Here is a 15,888-nt window from a genome sequence, read left to right on the forward strand (position 1 = left end):
TAGCATTACCAAAATATTTTTAGTGTAAGAATCACAAAACAAAATTATCAAAATAACTTTGACTTAGATGCTGGGTACTTTAAGTTCATTGTACTGTTCCTCCCTTAAGGTAAGCTCCTTTCTAGCCAGTTTGTGGTACTTCATTTGCCCTTGAGATGTCCCTTTTTAATGTGTTCTGAAGTGTTTTCATTGATGCTGCATGGGCCACACCTAAATCAAAGCTTCCTAAATGCAAGCTACTAGCTAGTTACGCTGAAAAGCTGTCCATAATGCCATACTAAACATGAGAGTTCATAAGCATCCCCTGGAAACCTACTGAAGCAGCAGGTTCCTAGGCCCACCTTAGATCCTGATTAAATCCACGTGACCGATGCAGGTGTCCGTGGAGCACACTGACAGGCGCTGTCCTGATGCTTCAGTACAGGCAAAGTAATGAATCGCACAGCACAAATTGCTACATGAGGCATTTTCTAATTTTGATACAAGAGTAACTGTATTAGAGCAGAGAACTGAACATAATTTTAAAGGACATGGTCAAAAGGACTTCACCTCCATCATCTCTTCTCCTAACTTGTATCTTCATTGAGAAACTGTGCAAGGTTAACTTTACTTTTTTCTAGTGCTGCTGTTTTGGCTCGTCTTGGTAATCTCCTCTTCATTTCTGATTCTGGCTCTGGAACTTCAGGGTCACTAAATAGATGTTGAAAATACACCAATTTAAATACAAGCTTTAAACCCTCAAGTTTATTTATCAATAAAGCTCTTTGCTTCTGTCATTTTATCAGTGTGTAATTGATATCCTGATTTCACTAGGTTTAAAACTAAAAGCAAAAAGACTAACTGGCTATCCTGCCAAGTAAATCATGGGAAACCTAGGTAATTGCTTTTTATATCTATATAGAACCTTGTGTTATAAAGAAAAAACCAAATTTTGTAATGAAGCGTGTGATTAAACAGGAACAACTGCCCAAAAGAATTCTGGAGGACAACACAAAGTGAAAAAAAAATTTAAGTTCTCTTAATTCAGGCAATAAATTCTTAAAACACTCTGGAAATAGCAAGTTTCCTGAAAACATTTTAAATTTAGTCAAAATTTAACCTAAAGTTCTATACTAACAGTATACACATTACAGTTTTACCAATGAATAGATGAATTCAAGAGAACTTTCAGCTTCCAACAGTGGCTTAATTTGCAGAATCTAAAAGTAAACGCTATACCACAAATATATGCAATTTACAATGATAGGAATAATCCTGCTATGTCAAGAACCCAAATCTAAATCCTAAGAGTTTGCTAATTCAGTATCAGAGGAGTCATACATCCAATCACATAATCAGAAGTATACATGGAAATATAAATTGAAAGGATGTATTAAAGATGACCACCTAGGACTAGGAGCCATCCCAGTAGGAAAAGCACACAGCCATGGGAGGTCAAATGCCCTTGATAATGGAATTTGAGATTTGAGATATATATCTCCAAGACCTCGCTATTTACAGTTTCCACTGAGTATTGTGTTACACACTGAGCTTTTCACAGTGGAAGGAAACTACATTTTTTTTCTTTTTCTAGACCAAAAAAAAAAAAAAGGCCTCTACATTTTCTAGATGTGCGTGGCATACCTTTCAGAGTCAACCTGAGCAGTATGGTGTCTCCTGTTCATCCTAGCTGAAGCTGTCACTTTTCTCTGTCCTTAAAGAAAGTATATAATTCATTATTAAAATTTATTACCATTTCTGGGCTACTCAAATCCTTTCTTTTCCCTCTACAACACATTTCCTCCTAGATTCCAGCCATTTATTCATTTTTTTGGTAAGCTTGGATAATAGGCAAGGGAAAATACGGAAATCAAATTATAAGGAGGCAAATTTTAAATATATTTGAGAGAAAGAAGAATGTGAAAAATAAGCTATATAAACAGAAGTACTTCTATTACGGCTATAGCCTAAGACATATGGAGAAACATGAATATTAAGATTAGAAAAGTAGGGTAAGCCCAGAAAGGCTTAAGCCCATAACAGGTCCGAAAGAAAGAGAATTTAGTGGCTTGTAAAATATTCAGACGTATACATGGCCAATTCAAATACGTGTTCTAAAACATTTTTCAGTGTAAAAACTAGACCTTTTAACAATATGCTGAAGATTGCAAAAATTCCACTTGCTAGAAATTTGTAAGGTGAAGAAGACAAAGCTTATTAGCCTGTGATGCTCCTCAATTATGATAAGAATCTGATCACTCAGTATGAGTATTTGGTTGAAATTTATACACCCTATTTATTCATGTTTTTCTCCAAAACCTTACATATTTGCTTATAATACAGCTAGCCCCGAGAAAACATCCAACAATATGGGACTACTTTGGAACAACACCCAACAATAAGCATTTAAATAACTGATTGGCTACAAAAATATTATGGCCAGATTCCATTTAGAAAAAAAATTAAATCTGCATAGGAAAGGGTCTCAAAATTGTTTTGTTTTTTTTTTTTAAGAATTCAAATGGTTGGTTCATGGGTGGGATTATTAGTGTTCTTTATATTAGTTTGCTGCATGTATTTTCTGATTCTTCTGTAATAAGCATGAACTGCTTTTGTAATAATAATAAAATAATAAAAAGATCTTGAATTTCAGATTTTTTCCAAGTGATCCCTTGATAGTCAACATTTACTTTATTCCAACAAAGCCCCTATTGTTGGATATTCCTTGGGAAATAAATTATGTTGAGAAATTATGAAATAAAATGGGAAAAAGGAAAACAGAAGCCCTATAGGGAAAAAAGGACAAAACTACTTAACATATAAGGATAGAATACAAACAACTGCTAACATAAAATCATCAATGATCATTTGATAAAAAAAATTTTAATTTGACCCAAATAGTCCTTTACAATATGATACACCGCATCCTATCTCTTTCAGTCAAAAGCACTTGGAGCAACACTGATACAATCTTTCAGACATGGAGCAAAACCTAATATCCACTGAGAGAACTGAAAATAAAGTTAAGGATATCTGAGACATTTAAAAATCTCTATCAATAAGGAAACTCGCAAAATGAGTATTTCATTGGAAAACAAAATTGCAAAGTTTTATTATACTCAATCCATACACTACCTCTGTTAGTCTTCTGCTGAGTGGATTTTGATGCTCCCGTTGCTTTTACATCCCTGAGAGGGGTTCGATATGCTTCTTTACGATTTTCTAGGAAAGGAAATAATACAACAATGTAAATCTTAAAAAGCTTAATTAATTACTTTAAATGGTCTTTCCAAATCAATTTTTCATAAAACAGAAATGACAACCAGTACAATTAATAGCTACTGAAAATGAAAAGTATCATAAACCAGTTTCAAAAAGAATGTGAATACTGTAAAGTAAGCAAACAAAACCCCTAAGATAGTATGCAGTCATGTGGTGAAAAACATACACACTAAAAAAACGAAGTAGAATAAACACTTATCAGTAATTTGTTTTCCAGGGGAATTAGAAAATTTTTTCTTTCGTTTCTGAAATCGAACCACATGCTAGAGGAGAAAAAATGTGCTTCAGTAAAGACGAAAAGGAGAGAATATAAATACACAGGGTTAGTATGTTATTACCATCTTCAATTTGAAAACCAGTCATATTCATGTTGGCATCCTGTGCTGCTACCACTTGGTCACCATACTCTTTATTTCCTTTTTCTAACTGAATCTTGATTTTCTCCAGAGCTCTCAGACATGTCCTATCTTTTACTTCCTATAATAGAAAACATTATTAACACTTTTTTTAATACAGCATTTCCTAATCTCTCAAAAAGCTACATACTGTTATTCAGTAGTTTAAAAACATGTTAGGGACGCCTGGGTGGCTCAGTCAGTTAAGCGTCCGACTTTGGCTCAGGTCATGATCTCACAGTTCATGGGTTCAAGTCTCATGTCACGCTCCTTGCAGACAGCTTGGAGCCTGGGGCCTGCTTCAGATTCTGTGTCTCCCTCTCTCTCTGCCCCTCCTCCAGCTCATACTCCCTCCCTCTCCTTCTCTCTCTCAAAAATAGAGAAAATTTAAAAAAAATTTTTTTTAAATTCTATTAAATTTATGAAGGAAACATTTACTTCAAATGAGCAGACACAGTTTGCCAACGTATGTATAATTTAATACAAGCACATAAAGTCTACTTTGATAAAAAAAATTTATGCACGTTAAGAGTAATTAGAAACTACTTTACCTCCAGCATCTCATTCAACAGAAACAAAAGATCTTGAGCAAGATTGCTACTGAGTTCTAAAGAACTCAAGGCTTTCGTATAGACCCGAATTTCTGGTGAACATGGACATGTTAAGATCTCATTGCAAATTTTTATAGCCAAATTGTCATGAACTGTTAAGGCCTAGAAGATCAAGAGAAAAAGCTTTGTAAATGCAAAATGGTATCATTACAATATAGTTCCCTACACATCTAACAAGCATTTCCAACTAATTATCTTGCCATAATCCCAAATGCAAAATTTCTGAAACCAAATTTAACATATTCCTTGCAAACTGAACTGCCCCTCGCCCCTTTTTCTAGAAGATGCTGCGGTACAGGATCGAGATCTGCCCCCTTCACAACTAAAGCATTCATCCTCCAGCTACTATGAGTTCTGGAGGCTAAAAGTTCCCACGTGCAGAACTGATCCAGGCTGAAGACAGTGGGGCCCTGCCACATTCTTAGTTCACATTCAGTGGCTGGAAGATGTACAGGTACAACAGCTCAGCCTTGTCTCAATTCTGGACAACTCAAAGGACTATCTCAGTTCTAGAACTACCTATGGGATGAGTTGGGACTTTAAGACTTCATGACAGTTCAACTTCTTTCTCTCCCCCAACCTACTTCCCTCACTTTCACATTAAAAGATGTCAACACCTTCTTCGAGGTCTTCTGTAACCCATACTGGGTTATCTGGGACTCCATCTTCCTTGCCTCTCCAAGCTCTTTCTTCATGGCTTTTATACCCATAATCTTCTTCCATCTCAGCTTCTATTCTTTCTACTTTCTATTACTACTATTATTCTTTTCCTGTAAGCTTTTATCTCTTAATTATATAGATTTCCAACTACTCTCTTTGATAATACTCTATTCTTCTCACCAATTCACCTTATGTAACAATACTGACCACCAACTTCATCTTTCTATTAGGTAACTTTCATCCCACTAAGCCTTTTAATAATATACCCTGCGTTGTTACGGCAAATACAGCCAACTCCAAATTCCCTACCTTAATGTTCTGCCTTCAACAGGGCCATTCTGGTCCTTAGGCAGAATGATTCTTCCCTAGTTCTCCTGTAGGACTTGCACAACCAGCTTCATTTAATCACTTCTACCGAAAGTCTTTTTCTCTCTACCCAAACCACTCCCCAAATCCCAACAAGACTTCACTGAATTTTACTAGTAATGCTGTACTCATCACTCCTAAAACATGAACCCTGCCTTCTAAAGTCGTAAAGGACTTAGAGCTCTATCACCACCCTGATTATATTTTGCCTTAACATTCATTGTAATCTTCTTTCCAATCACTTGTAACATAATGACTTGAAAGCGGTATGCAAACACTAAATATCAATTAAAATAAAAAAGCAATACTTTCAACTTAATTAGTTGGCATCTGAAATCATTAATAACACGTTAATTTTCAACATGATAAGTGTGATTAAATGACTTATTCAAGGAGTGGGACACCTGGGTGGTTCAGTCAGTTAAGCATCTGACTCTTGGTTTCAGCTCAGGTCATGATCTCACAGTTTGTGAGATGGAGCCCCACATCGGGCTCTGCACTGATGGCATCGAGCCTGCTTGGGATTCTCTCTCTTTCTCTCTCTCTCTCTCTCCCCCTCCTCTGCTCACACTCTATCTGTCTCAAAATAAAACAAAAATTTTAAAAATAATATTAAAGGATTAAAACCCAGCTTAAGTTTAAACTATGGGACAGTTTGCAGTTCAATTATCTTCTCTGAATTAAAAACAAAAATAAGGGAGCCTGCGTGGCTCAGTTGAACATCTGACTCTTGATTTCAGCTAGGGTCATGATTCCAGGGTCATGGCATCATGGCCCACATCAGGCTTGGGATTCTCTCTCCTTCTGCCCCTCTCCCCCATTCATACTCTCTCTAAAAAAAAAAAAAAAATGAAAATAAAAATTTAAATAAGCTTGAGGTGACCTTCATTCTTTGAATTCTTCCTTGTCTCAGAAACAGATAAGATAATGTTTGAAGACTCGATCTGAGTCCTAGATAAACAGGACATTTTCAGAATGTTTAAAAGCCAGCACTATAGTAGTCAGGAGGGGGTAGTGAGAGAGATGAAATTTTGGCAAATTCTTTTCAGGAGCAAAATATTAGCACTTATTACTTCTATCTTTATAGGATTACGACTATTCCCAAAAGGTCTTTTTTTCTTCAGTTTTTTTTATAAGTTTATTTATTCATTTTGAGAGAGACAGAGAGAATGAATGGGGGAGGGCGAAAAGAGAGGGAGAGAATCCCAAGCAGGCTCCTCACTGTCAGTGTGGAGCCTGATGTAGAGCTCAAACTCATGAAACAGGAGATCATGACCTGAGCTGAAACCAAGAGTTGGACGCTTATTAACCCACTGAACCACCCAGGGCACCCCAGCAAAAGGTCTTTTTCTTCCTTTGTGTTATGTGCCACCATATAGACCAGAAATCTCTAGAGGCACCTGGGCGGCTCAGCTGGTTAAGCATCTGCCTTCAGCTCGAGTCATGATCTCATGGTTCGTGGGTTCAAGCCCCACATCAGGTTCTGTGCTGAGAGCTCAGAGCCTGGAGCCTGCTTCAGATTCTGTGTTTCCTTCTTTGCCCCTCCCCTGCTCATTCTCTGCTTCTAAAAAATAAATAAATGCTAAAAAAAAAAAAAAAAAAAAAAAAAAATAGAAAAAAGAAATCTCAAGATCAAAATGTGGCTTCTATTTCAAAGAACATAAAAGAAAAGATTATTTTACCAAAACAACAGTGACCTGCATGATAGTTATCATCCTTACCATCCATAGGCCAACTTTCACCCACCTGATAATCTTGTGAATTTTTGGCCTGAGGATTTAATCCACTTGGTCTTGTCAAATCTACAAGTAACTCAGCAACATTAGTGATATCTATTTCAGCTAAGGGAGAAGATGCAGGGGCACTGGCCAGTGTTTGCAAAGTTGGAAGAAAGGCTTCTTCAAAACATTCTTGATTAGTCCTATTGAAAAATAATTCGGAAGTATGTTGGCAAAGAAAAGGCATGTGATTCTCAAAAAAAAAAAATGTATAAAATTCACCCCATTAAGATACAGTATATTTTCATCTAGGAAACAAATAATTGAGGTAAATAAAATCTAAGTAAGTTATCCTCATTTTCATCACTAACCACTGAAGAAAAACAAAATTATATTACAGATATGACTCATGGGGAGCCTGAATTTAACTTCAAGTCAGATTCTGATTTATCCGTTTAACTAAATACCTGCTCGCATAAGCAAACATGGGGAAGAACACGCCCAGGCAATGTCGAAGTCGAACATCCTCTTCAGTCACAGGATTGTACCATAACAAGATAAGGCGAGAAAGAATCCTGCTGCTGACCAAAAGCCCTGAGAACATCAGCTTGGCTAATCCTTCTGCAGCTCCTGTTCTGAGTTCAGACACCTAATAAAAATGACTTTTATTAAAAGAAATATTTTTATTTGTATCTCCTTTTTAAGCCTTACATAATGTAGCCTGTCCTACAATATTTTTCTATGAATTATCAAAAAATCACTCATACTATGTATTTGTTAAAGACACAGAAAAAGATTTTGTATCTTCCTTTTAGATCAAGGCAAATTATTAGTCTAGCTAAGAAAACTTCAATTCCCTTAAAATTCTTTGGAAGAACCAAAAGGTCTTTTAAACACTGTGAAACCAAAAGTCAAAACGTTATGTATTACATGCTTATCATGATGTAGTATCTAGAAAACACTCACTAATGATCCCTGCCATCAGAGGAAGGTGGCCTGTAAATGGAAGCTCAGAGGTAGGAGTGGCACTGTGTCGGAATGAAGGGGAAATGTGAACAGAAGCTGTACTGGTAGAAAAAGACATTTCTAGAATTAGTAACCAAAACACTCTTAAGACAAGGAAATGGAAAAGATATAGAGATATTCAAATGGAGGTACAGGCATAAAAGAGGGATAACAAAAAATACTAATTATTGAGACTGAATGAAAGTCGAGCCTTTGACACTTCCCAGAGGCATGATCCTGTGCATATGAACTTTGCACTCCACTTTTTTCATATAAAAAGAGGATAATAAAATTACAGTTACAAGGACAAAGAAATACTACAAATAAAACTCTTCATAAGTACTAGCCACATAGTAAATCCTCAACAAATATCAGTTATTATTTATTATCACTGATGAACAGTAAGGTTTGCTCAGTGAACACATTACAGAGATCTTAAAACTCAGGTGAAAAAACTCAACCGCCCTGAGGAAGGATATGGAACCAATGAAGGTTTTTGAAACGATGGAGAAATAAGATTTAAATGAGGTTTCAGGAAAATCATCTTTAGATTATAATCTACGAATGTAAAACAAATCTAAACTAGGGAGAATTAAAAAGAAAAAAATGGAACGAGCAAATATAAGAACTATTTCAAAAAAAACTCAAAAGTAAGATTTAGAGGTCAATAAGATTAATAAGTGCTAAGGCACTAGCATGTGCTTTCCACACACTAACTCATTTAGGGCTCACAACCTGAAAGGGCAGAGACTTTGTTCCACACAGCACCGTACTCTCCAGAACATACAGTGACTAGCACATTACTAACCCTCAAGTATTTGTTGACTTATTTAAAGAACCATCCACTGAATAGATATCATTATCCCCACTTTACAGATGAGGAAAAAGACCAGAGACCATAAACACCTTATTGAAGATTTACACATATGCAACCAGAACACAAATCTACAAGTCTACAACTCCAAAGGCTGCATGCATGCTCCCCATCTTTTTAAAATGTTAAACTACGGGGTTGCCTGGGTAGCTCAGTTGGTTAAAGATCCAACTCTTAGTTTCGGCTCAGGTTGATCTCATGATTCGTGAGATCAAGCCCGGCATCGGGCTCTGCACTGACCACACCGACACTGCTTGGGATTCTCTCTCTCTGCCCCTCTCCCTCACTCACGCTGTCTCTCTCTCCCTGAAAAATAAATAAATAAAATGTTAAACTATGACATAGCTTCCTCATAGCAACTGTAATCCATCTGAAGTTCAATGTCAGAATTTTGAAATGGGACAGAACTTTATGTCTTTAAAAGACTTTTAAATGTTAAAAGATTCTTATTATGGACCAGAGGACAATGAAGTAAATCCAGAATTTTTTTTAGTGTTGATGACAAAAATAAAGTCAAAATCACAGAATCAAGTTTATCCAGAAAGAGATTAAGGTGCCAGTACTATTTTAAAAAAAAAACAAAAAAAAAGATTAATTCCTTCATTGTCACACTATTGAATATTGTTCAATAGTTTTCCTACCAATGCAATGTCACCAAGCCCACAGCACTGGATATTTCCCAACAGGAAATCAGTATGTCACTTGAGTATTAACTCAAAATTTAAAAAGCCAACATCAGCCTTTTGATTGGTGAATTTAATTTACTTACACTTAAATTACTGACAAGGACTGACAACTGCCATTTTGCAATCAAAATGTATGTAGTCAAAAACTTTTAACAAAGGGTAATAAATTCTGATATTAAAAAGGTTAATTCATCAAAAAAGAGGAAAAAAAAAAAAGAGAATTAGAAGTATAGACATAACAAATAACAGAGCCTCCAAATACATAAGCAAGCACTGACAGAAATGCAGAAAGGAATAGCTCAACAGTAATAATTAAAGAGCTTTCTGTAATGGACAGAACACCCGGACAGATCAACAGGGAAACAGAGGGCTCAAACAACACTACAGATCAACCAGACCTACCACACACGTATTCACTCCACCTTACTATAGCGGAATGTATTTTCTTCTCAAGTGCACATGGACTATCCTCATGGACAGACATCATGTTAGGCCAAAACAACTCTAAATAAATTTAAAAGAATGAAAACATTGAAATTTCTTCTCAAACCACAACAGAATACACCTAGAAAGCAGTAACAGAAGGAAACTGTAAAATTCACAAACGTGCCAACAATACACTCTTTTCACACACCAATGATCAAAGAAGACATCAAAAGGGAATTTAGAAAATACTTAGAGATGAACTAAAATGAAAATACAAAAAACTAAAGCTTACAAAGTGCAACAAAAGCAGTGCACACACAGGGCCATTTATAGCAGTAAATGCTTACACTAAAAAAAAAAAAAAGAAAGAAAGAAAGAAAGGAGCCACTTGGGTGGCTGAGTCAGTTAAGTGTCTAACTTTTGATTTTGGCTCAGGTCATGATCTCACGGATCACGGGTTAGAGTCTGGTGTCAGGCTCTGTGAAGACAGAATCTGTTTGGGATTCTCTTTCTCCCCCTCTCTCTGCCCCTCACCCACTCGCACACGAAAGCACGTGCACGCGCACTCTCTCTCAAAATAAAAAACTTAAAAAAAAAAAAAAAAAAGAAGATGCAAACCACTGAAATCAGAAATAAAAGCAGGAACGTTACAGCTGACCTTATACTAATAAAAAGAATTATAAGAAAATACTATGCGCTGACCACCAAAATATTAAAAAACTTAGATGAAATGGACAATTTCCTAAAATTTACTCAGTAAAAAACAAGATCCAAATAGCCCTCTAATAATACCCAGAGTAAGTAATTCATAGAAACCTCCCCAAGAGAAAAGTCCAACACTAGATGTCTTTACAGGTAAATCCCCACCAAGCAGTTAAAGAAGAATTAACACCAATCTTCTCACAGTCTTCCAATAAATACAAGAGGAGCAAACAATTCCCAACTCAATAAATGAAGTCAGTATTACCCTAACACCAAAGCCTGGCAAAGACAATGCAAGACAGCTACAGTCCAATTTCCCTTATGAATACAGACACAAAAACATTCAACAAAATGCTACCAAACAAACAACATATTAAAAAGATTATACACCGGGGCGCCTGGGTGGCTCAGTCGGTTAAGCATCCGACTTCGGCTCAGGTCATGATCTCGTGGTCTGTGAGTTCGAGCCCCGCGTCGGGCTCTGTGCTGACAGCTCAGAGCCTGGAGCCTGCTTCGGATTCTGTGTCTCCCTCTCTCTCTGACCCTCCCCCGTTCATGCTCTGTCTCTGACTCAAAAATAAATAAACATTAAAAAAAATTAAAAAAAATAAAATAAAATAAAAGATTATACACCATAACCAAGTGGGATTTTTCCCAAGAATACAAGGGTCATTCAACAGAAGAAAATCAAGCAATGTAATATATATATCAATAAAGGAACAAAAACCCACATGAGCATCTCAACTGATGTAGAAACATGCTTTCATGATAAAAACAAAACAAAGAAAAAAGAGTAGAAAGAAACTCTCAAAATGATAAAGATCATTTATGATGAATCCACATCATACTCAATAGTTAAAGACTGAAGAAGTTCCCCTAACATCAGAGACAAAACAAAGATGCTTGTTTTCATTTTTGTTTTGCTTTCAGAGAGAGGGAGTAGGTGAAGGAGGTAGAGGGAGAGAAAGAGAGAATCTTAAGCATGCTGCACACTCAGCAAGGAGTCCAACATGAGGCTCAGTCCCATTACACTGGGATCATGACCTGAGCCGAAATCAAAAGTCAGATGCTCAACTGACTGAGCCACCCAGAAACGCCAAAAGATGCTTGTTTTAACCCCTGCTGCTCCACAGTGTACTGGAGGTTCCAGTTAGAACCATCAGGCAAAGAAAGAAGTGCGAGATGCAGGAGAGAAGAATCAAAGGAAAACACTTCAAAAGAGAAGGGCTGAAGAAGGTGCAAGGCCTTAGGACAAGTTTACAAAGCCTCAGCTAGGCTTGTAATGAATGCCTAGAGCCATTAACATTGTCCAGGGCTGGATCCTCCTTCACACCTGACCCTTCCTAGTGTTATAGAAACCAATTAACTCGTAATTCAACCTTGAAAAGCTAAACCATTAGATTGATTAACACACTTGCTTAGCTGACTTTATGCACATAGTCTTTAGCAATTATCCTAATAAAAAGAAGCTTCATTCTGGAGGGGCCTCATTCCGACTTGAGTATGTGGATGTTCACTTAACTGCACTTTGTTTGCAGACTCATCATTTGCGACTCCAGCCATACTCCCTGCAACAGAAAGGAAAAAAAGGAAAACGGGAAAAGGAAAGAAAGAAAGAAAGAAAGAAAGAAAGAAAGAAAGAAAGAAAGAAAGAAAGAAAGAAAGAAAGAAAGAGAGAGAAAGAAAGAAAAAGAAAGAAAGAAAGAAAAGAAAGAAAAGAAAGGAAAGAAAGGAAAGAAAGGAAAGAAGGAAGAGAAATAAAAGACATATGAACTGGAAAGGGAAGAACTGAAACAATGTCTCTTCACAGATGACATGATCCTATACAGAGAAAATCCCAAAGAATTCACACACAAAAAAACTACAGGAGTTTAATACGTAAATGGAGTAAAGTTGAAAACCAAATCAAATAAACACATAAAAAACCCAATTGAGTTTCTATACAAAATCAATGAGCCATCCAAAAAGCAAATTAAGAAAACAATACCATTTACAATAGCATGCAAATACATAAGAATAAATTTAACCAAGAAAATTAAAGAGTTATACCTTGAAAACTACAAACCACTCTGAAAGTAATTAAATTTCTGAAAGAAATTAAAGATGACCTAAATAAATGGAAAGACATCCAAGTTTATGGACTGTAAGATTTTAACATTATTAAGATAGCATTACTATCCAGTGCAATCTACATATTCAATGCAAGCCCTATCAAAATTCTAGTGGACTTTTTTGCAGAAATGGAAAAACTAATCCTCAAATTCATAAAGAACTGCAAAGGACCCGAAATAGCCAAACAATACTGAACATAATGAACAAAGTTGGAGGACTCAACTCCCCAATTTCAAAACTTATTATGAAGTTAAACCAATTAAAACAGTCTGGTACTGGCAAAGGACACACACAGGGAATGGAATATAATTGAGAGTTCAGAAATAAACTCACACACCTAGGTCAGCTGATTCTCCACAAAGGTGCCAAAACAATTCAGTGGGAAAAGAAGAGTCTCTTCAACTAACACAAACTGCATGTCCACAAGCAAAACAATGAAACTGGACTTCTACCTAAAACCATGTGGAAATATTATTTGAAAATGCATCAAAGACCTAAATATAAAAAGCTAAAAAAGTAAAACTCTTAGAAGAAAATACAGAAACAAATCTCCATGACTTGGATTTAGCAATATATTCTTAGATATGACATCAAAAAACACATAAGCAATAAAAGGAAAAAATACATAAATTAGTCTATCAAAATTAAAAATGTTTTCTATATCTAAGGACATTATTAAGAAAGTGAAAAGATAATGTATATGGAGAAAATATTTGCATATCATATATTTGATAAGGATCTACTACTCAGAATATATGAAGAAACTCAAAAAGCACAACCCAACTTAAAACTGGGAAAAGGATTTGAAGACATTTTTCCAAACAAGACATACAAATAGGTAATAAGCACATAAAGATACTCATTAATCATTAGGGAAATGCGATTCAAAACCATTTGAGGTATCTTTTTAATCTACTAAAATGGTTAAAAAAAAAAACTTTACTGGAAAATAGTAAGTGTTGATATGAATGTGGAAAAACTGAAATCATTTAACGATGTTGATAAAAATGTAAAATGGTTTGGCTGCTGTGAAATAGTTTGGCAGGTCCTCAAAAAAGTTAAAGAAATTATCACATGAAACCATAAAACTCCTAGAAGAAAACATAAGAGGTAAGCTCCCTGACATAAATCTTGGTGATTTTTTGGATTTGACAACAAAAGCAAAGACAACATAAGCAAAATAAACAAGCTGGACTACATCAAACTGGAAAGCTCTACAAAGCAGCGGAAACCATTAACAAAATGAAAAGGCAACCTCAAAATGCAAGAAAATATTTGCAAACTATGTATTTGATAAGGGATTAATATTCAAAATATATAGGAACTCCTATAACTCAACAGCAAAAAACCACCAAAGAATCCAATTAAAATACAAATCAAAACTACAATGAGAAAGCACCTCACACCTGAAAGCACCTCACACCTGACAGAATGGCTAAAATCAACAACACAAGAAACAACAGGTGTTGGCAAGGATGTGGAGAAAGGGGAACCCTCTTACACTGTTGGTGGGAATGCAAACTGCTGTAGCCACTCTGGAAAACAGTGTGGAGGTTCCTTAAAAAGTTAAAAATAGAATTACCCTGCAATCCAGCAATTGCACTACTAGGTATTTATCCAAGAAATACAAAAATACTAATTCAAAGAGATACATGCAACCCGATGTTTACAGCAACATTATCAACAATACCAATTACGGAAACAGTCCAAGTGTCCATTGACTGATGAATGGATAAAGAAGAGGTGGGTATATATATTTTTATTCAGCCATAAAAAATAAAATCTTGCCATTTGTAACAACATGGATGGATCTAGAGAGTATTATGCTAAGCGAAATAAGTTAAAGACACTCATATGTGGACTATAAGAAACAAAACAAATAAGGCGGGGGGGGGGGGGGGGGGGGGGGGCGGAGGGAAAGGTAAGGCCAGAAACAGACTCTAACTATTCAGAACAAACTGATGGTCACCAGAGGGGAGGTAGGTGAGAGGAAAGGTTAAATAAGTGATGGGGATTAAGGAGGACACTTGTTGTGATGAGCATTGGTTGTTGTATGGAAGTGTTGAATAACTATATTGTACACCTAAAACTAATATTATTGTATGTTAACTAACTGGAATTTAAATAAAAACTTAAAAAAAATGTGCAGAGGAACTGAAATGACATTTTTCCAAAAACAACACAGAAATAGCCAACAGGAAGATGAAAAAGTGCTTAATATCACTAATCTTTGAGGAAATGCAAACCAAAACTACAATGCAATATCACTTCACACTGTTTGAATCAACAAAAAAAAGCTAAGTGCTGGTGAGGATGTAGAGAAAAGGGATGTTTTGTGCCCTGCTGGTGGGAATATAAACTGGTGCAGCCACTACAGAAAACAATATGAAGTTTCCTCAAAAAAATTAAAAATAGAACTATCATATGGTCGAGCAATTCCACTTCTTGATACATATATCCAAAGGAAGTGCAAACAGAATCTCAAAGAGAGATCTGCACTCCCATGTTCATTGTAGCATTATTTACAATAGCCAAGATATGGAAACAACCTAAGTGTCCATCAATGGGTGAATGGATGAAGGTGTGGTATAGATGCATATACAACAGAATATATTTGGAGGTAAAAAAGAAGGAAATCCTGCCATCTGCAACATGGAGAGTCCTTCAGGATGCTGTGCTAAGTGAAATAGCCAGACAAAGATAACTACTGTATGGTATCACTTTATATGTAGAATCTTAAAAAAAAAAAAAAGTCAGACTCATAGAAATAGAGTAGAAAAGTAGTTGCCAGGACTGGTGGCAGGGTTGGGAGGAGATACAGAGACATTGGTAAAAGCATACAAACTTTCAGTTGTAAGTTCTTAAAAAATTAGAATTAAAATTAAAAAATTCTGAAGACCTAATGTAAAACATGGTGACTACAGTTGATAACGCTGTATTGTATAAATGAATTTTGCTACTAGGAGAGTAGAAATGTTCTCACATTCTGAATAAGTAGATAAATATGTGAATTGTTGGAATGTCAATTAACTAGATTGGGAGTAAATCATTAAAAAAAAAAAAAAAATCACC

At 35.8% G+C, this 15,888-nt stretch overlaps 1 protein-coding gene across 3 annotated transcripts in view; it reads right to left on the minus strand.

Annotated features, from left to right (window-relative positions):
- Positions 1-15,888, minus strand: part of NCAPG (non-SMC condensin I complex subunit G) — a 45,857-nt gene continuing 29,969 nt past the window's right edge. For 2 of the 3 annotated variants that reach the window (XM_019453624.2, XM_019453623.2), the window contains 7 exons: positions 7,479-7,660; positions 7,040-7,214; positions 4,208-4,369; positions 3,600-3,738; positions 3,115-3,201; positions 1,624-1,693; positions 1-690 (listed from right to left, as the gene is read on the minus strand). In XM_019453624.2, coding sequence (XP_019309169.2) covers positions 567-690; positions 1,624-1,693; positions 3,115-3,201; positions 3,600-3,738; positions 4,208-4,369; positions 7,040-7,214; positions 7,479-7,660 — 939 coding nt within the window. In that variant the 3' untranslated portion in view covers positions 1-566. The remainder of the gene's footprint in view (positions 691-1,623; positions 1,694-3,114; positions 3,202-3,599; positions 3,739-4,207; positions 4,370-7,039; positions 7,215-7,478; positions 7,661-15,888) is intronic. The other variant, XM_019453625.2, reaches the window with a different exon arrangement.

Source organism: Panthera pardus, unplaced genomic scaffold, assembly GCF_024362965.1.
Source record: "Panthera pardus isolate Hobbes unplaced genomic scaffold, ASM2436296v1 HiC_scaffold_13, whole genome shotgun sequence".
NCBI lineage: Eukaryota > Metazoa > Chordata > Mammalia > Carnivora > Felidae > Panthera > Panthera pardus.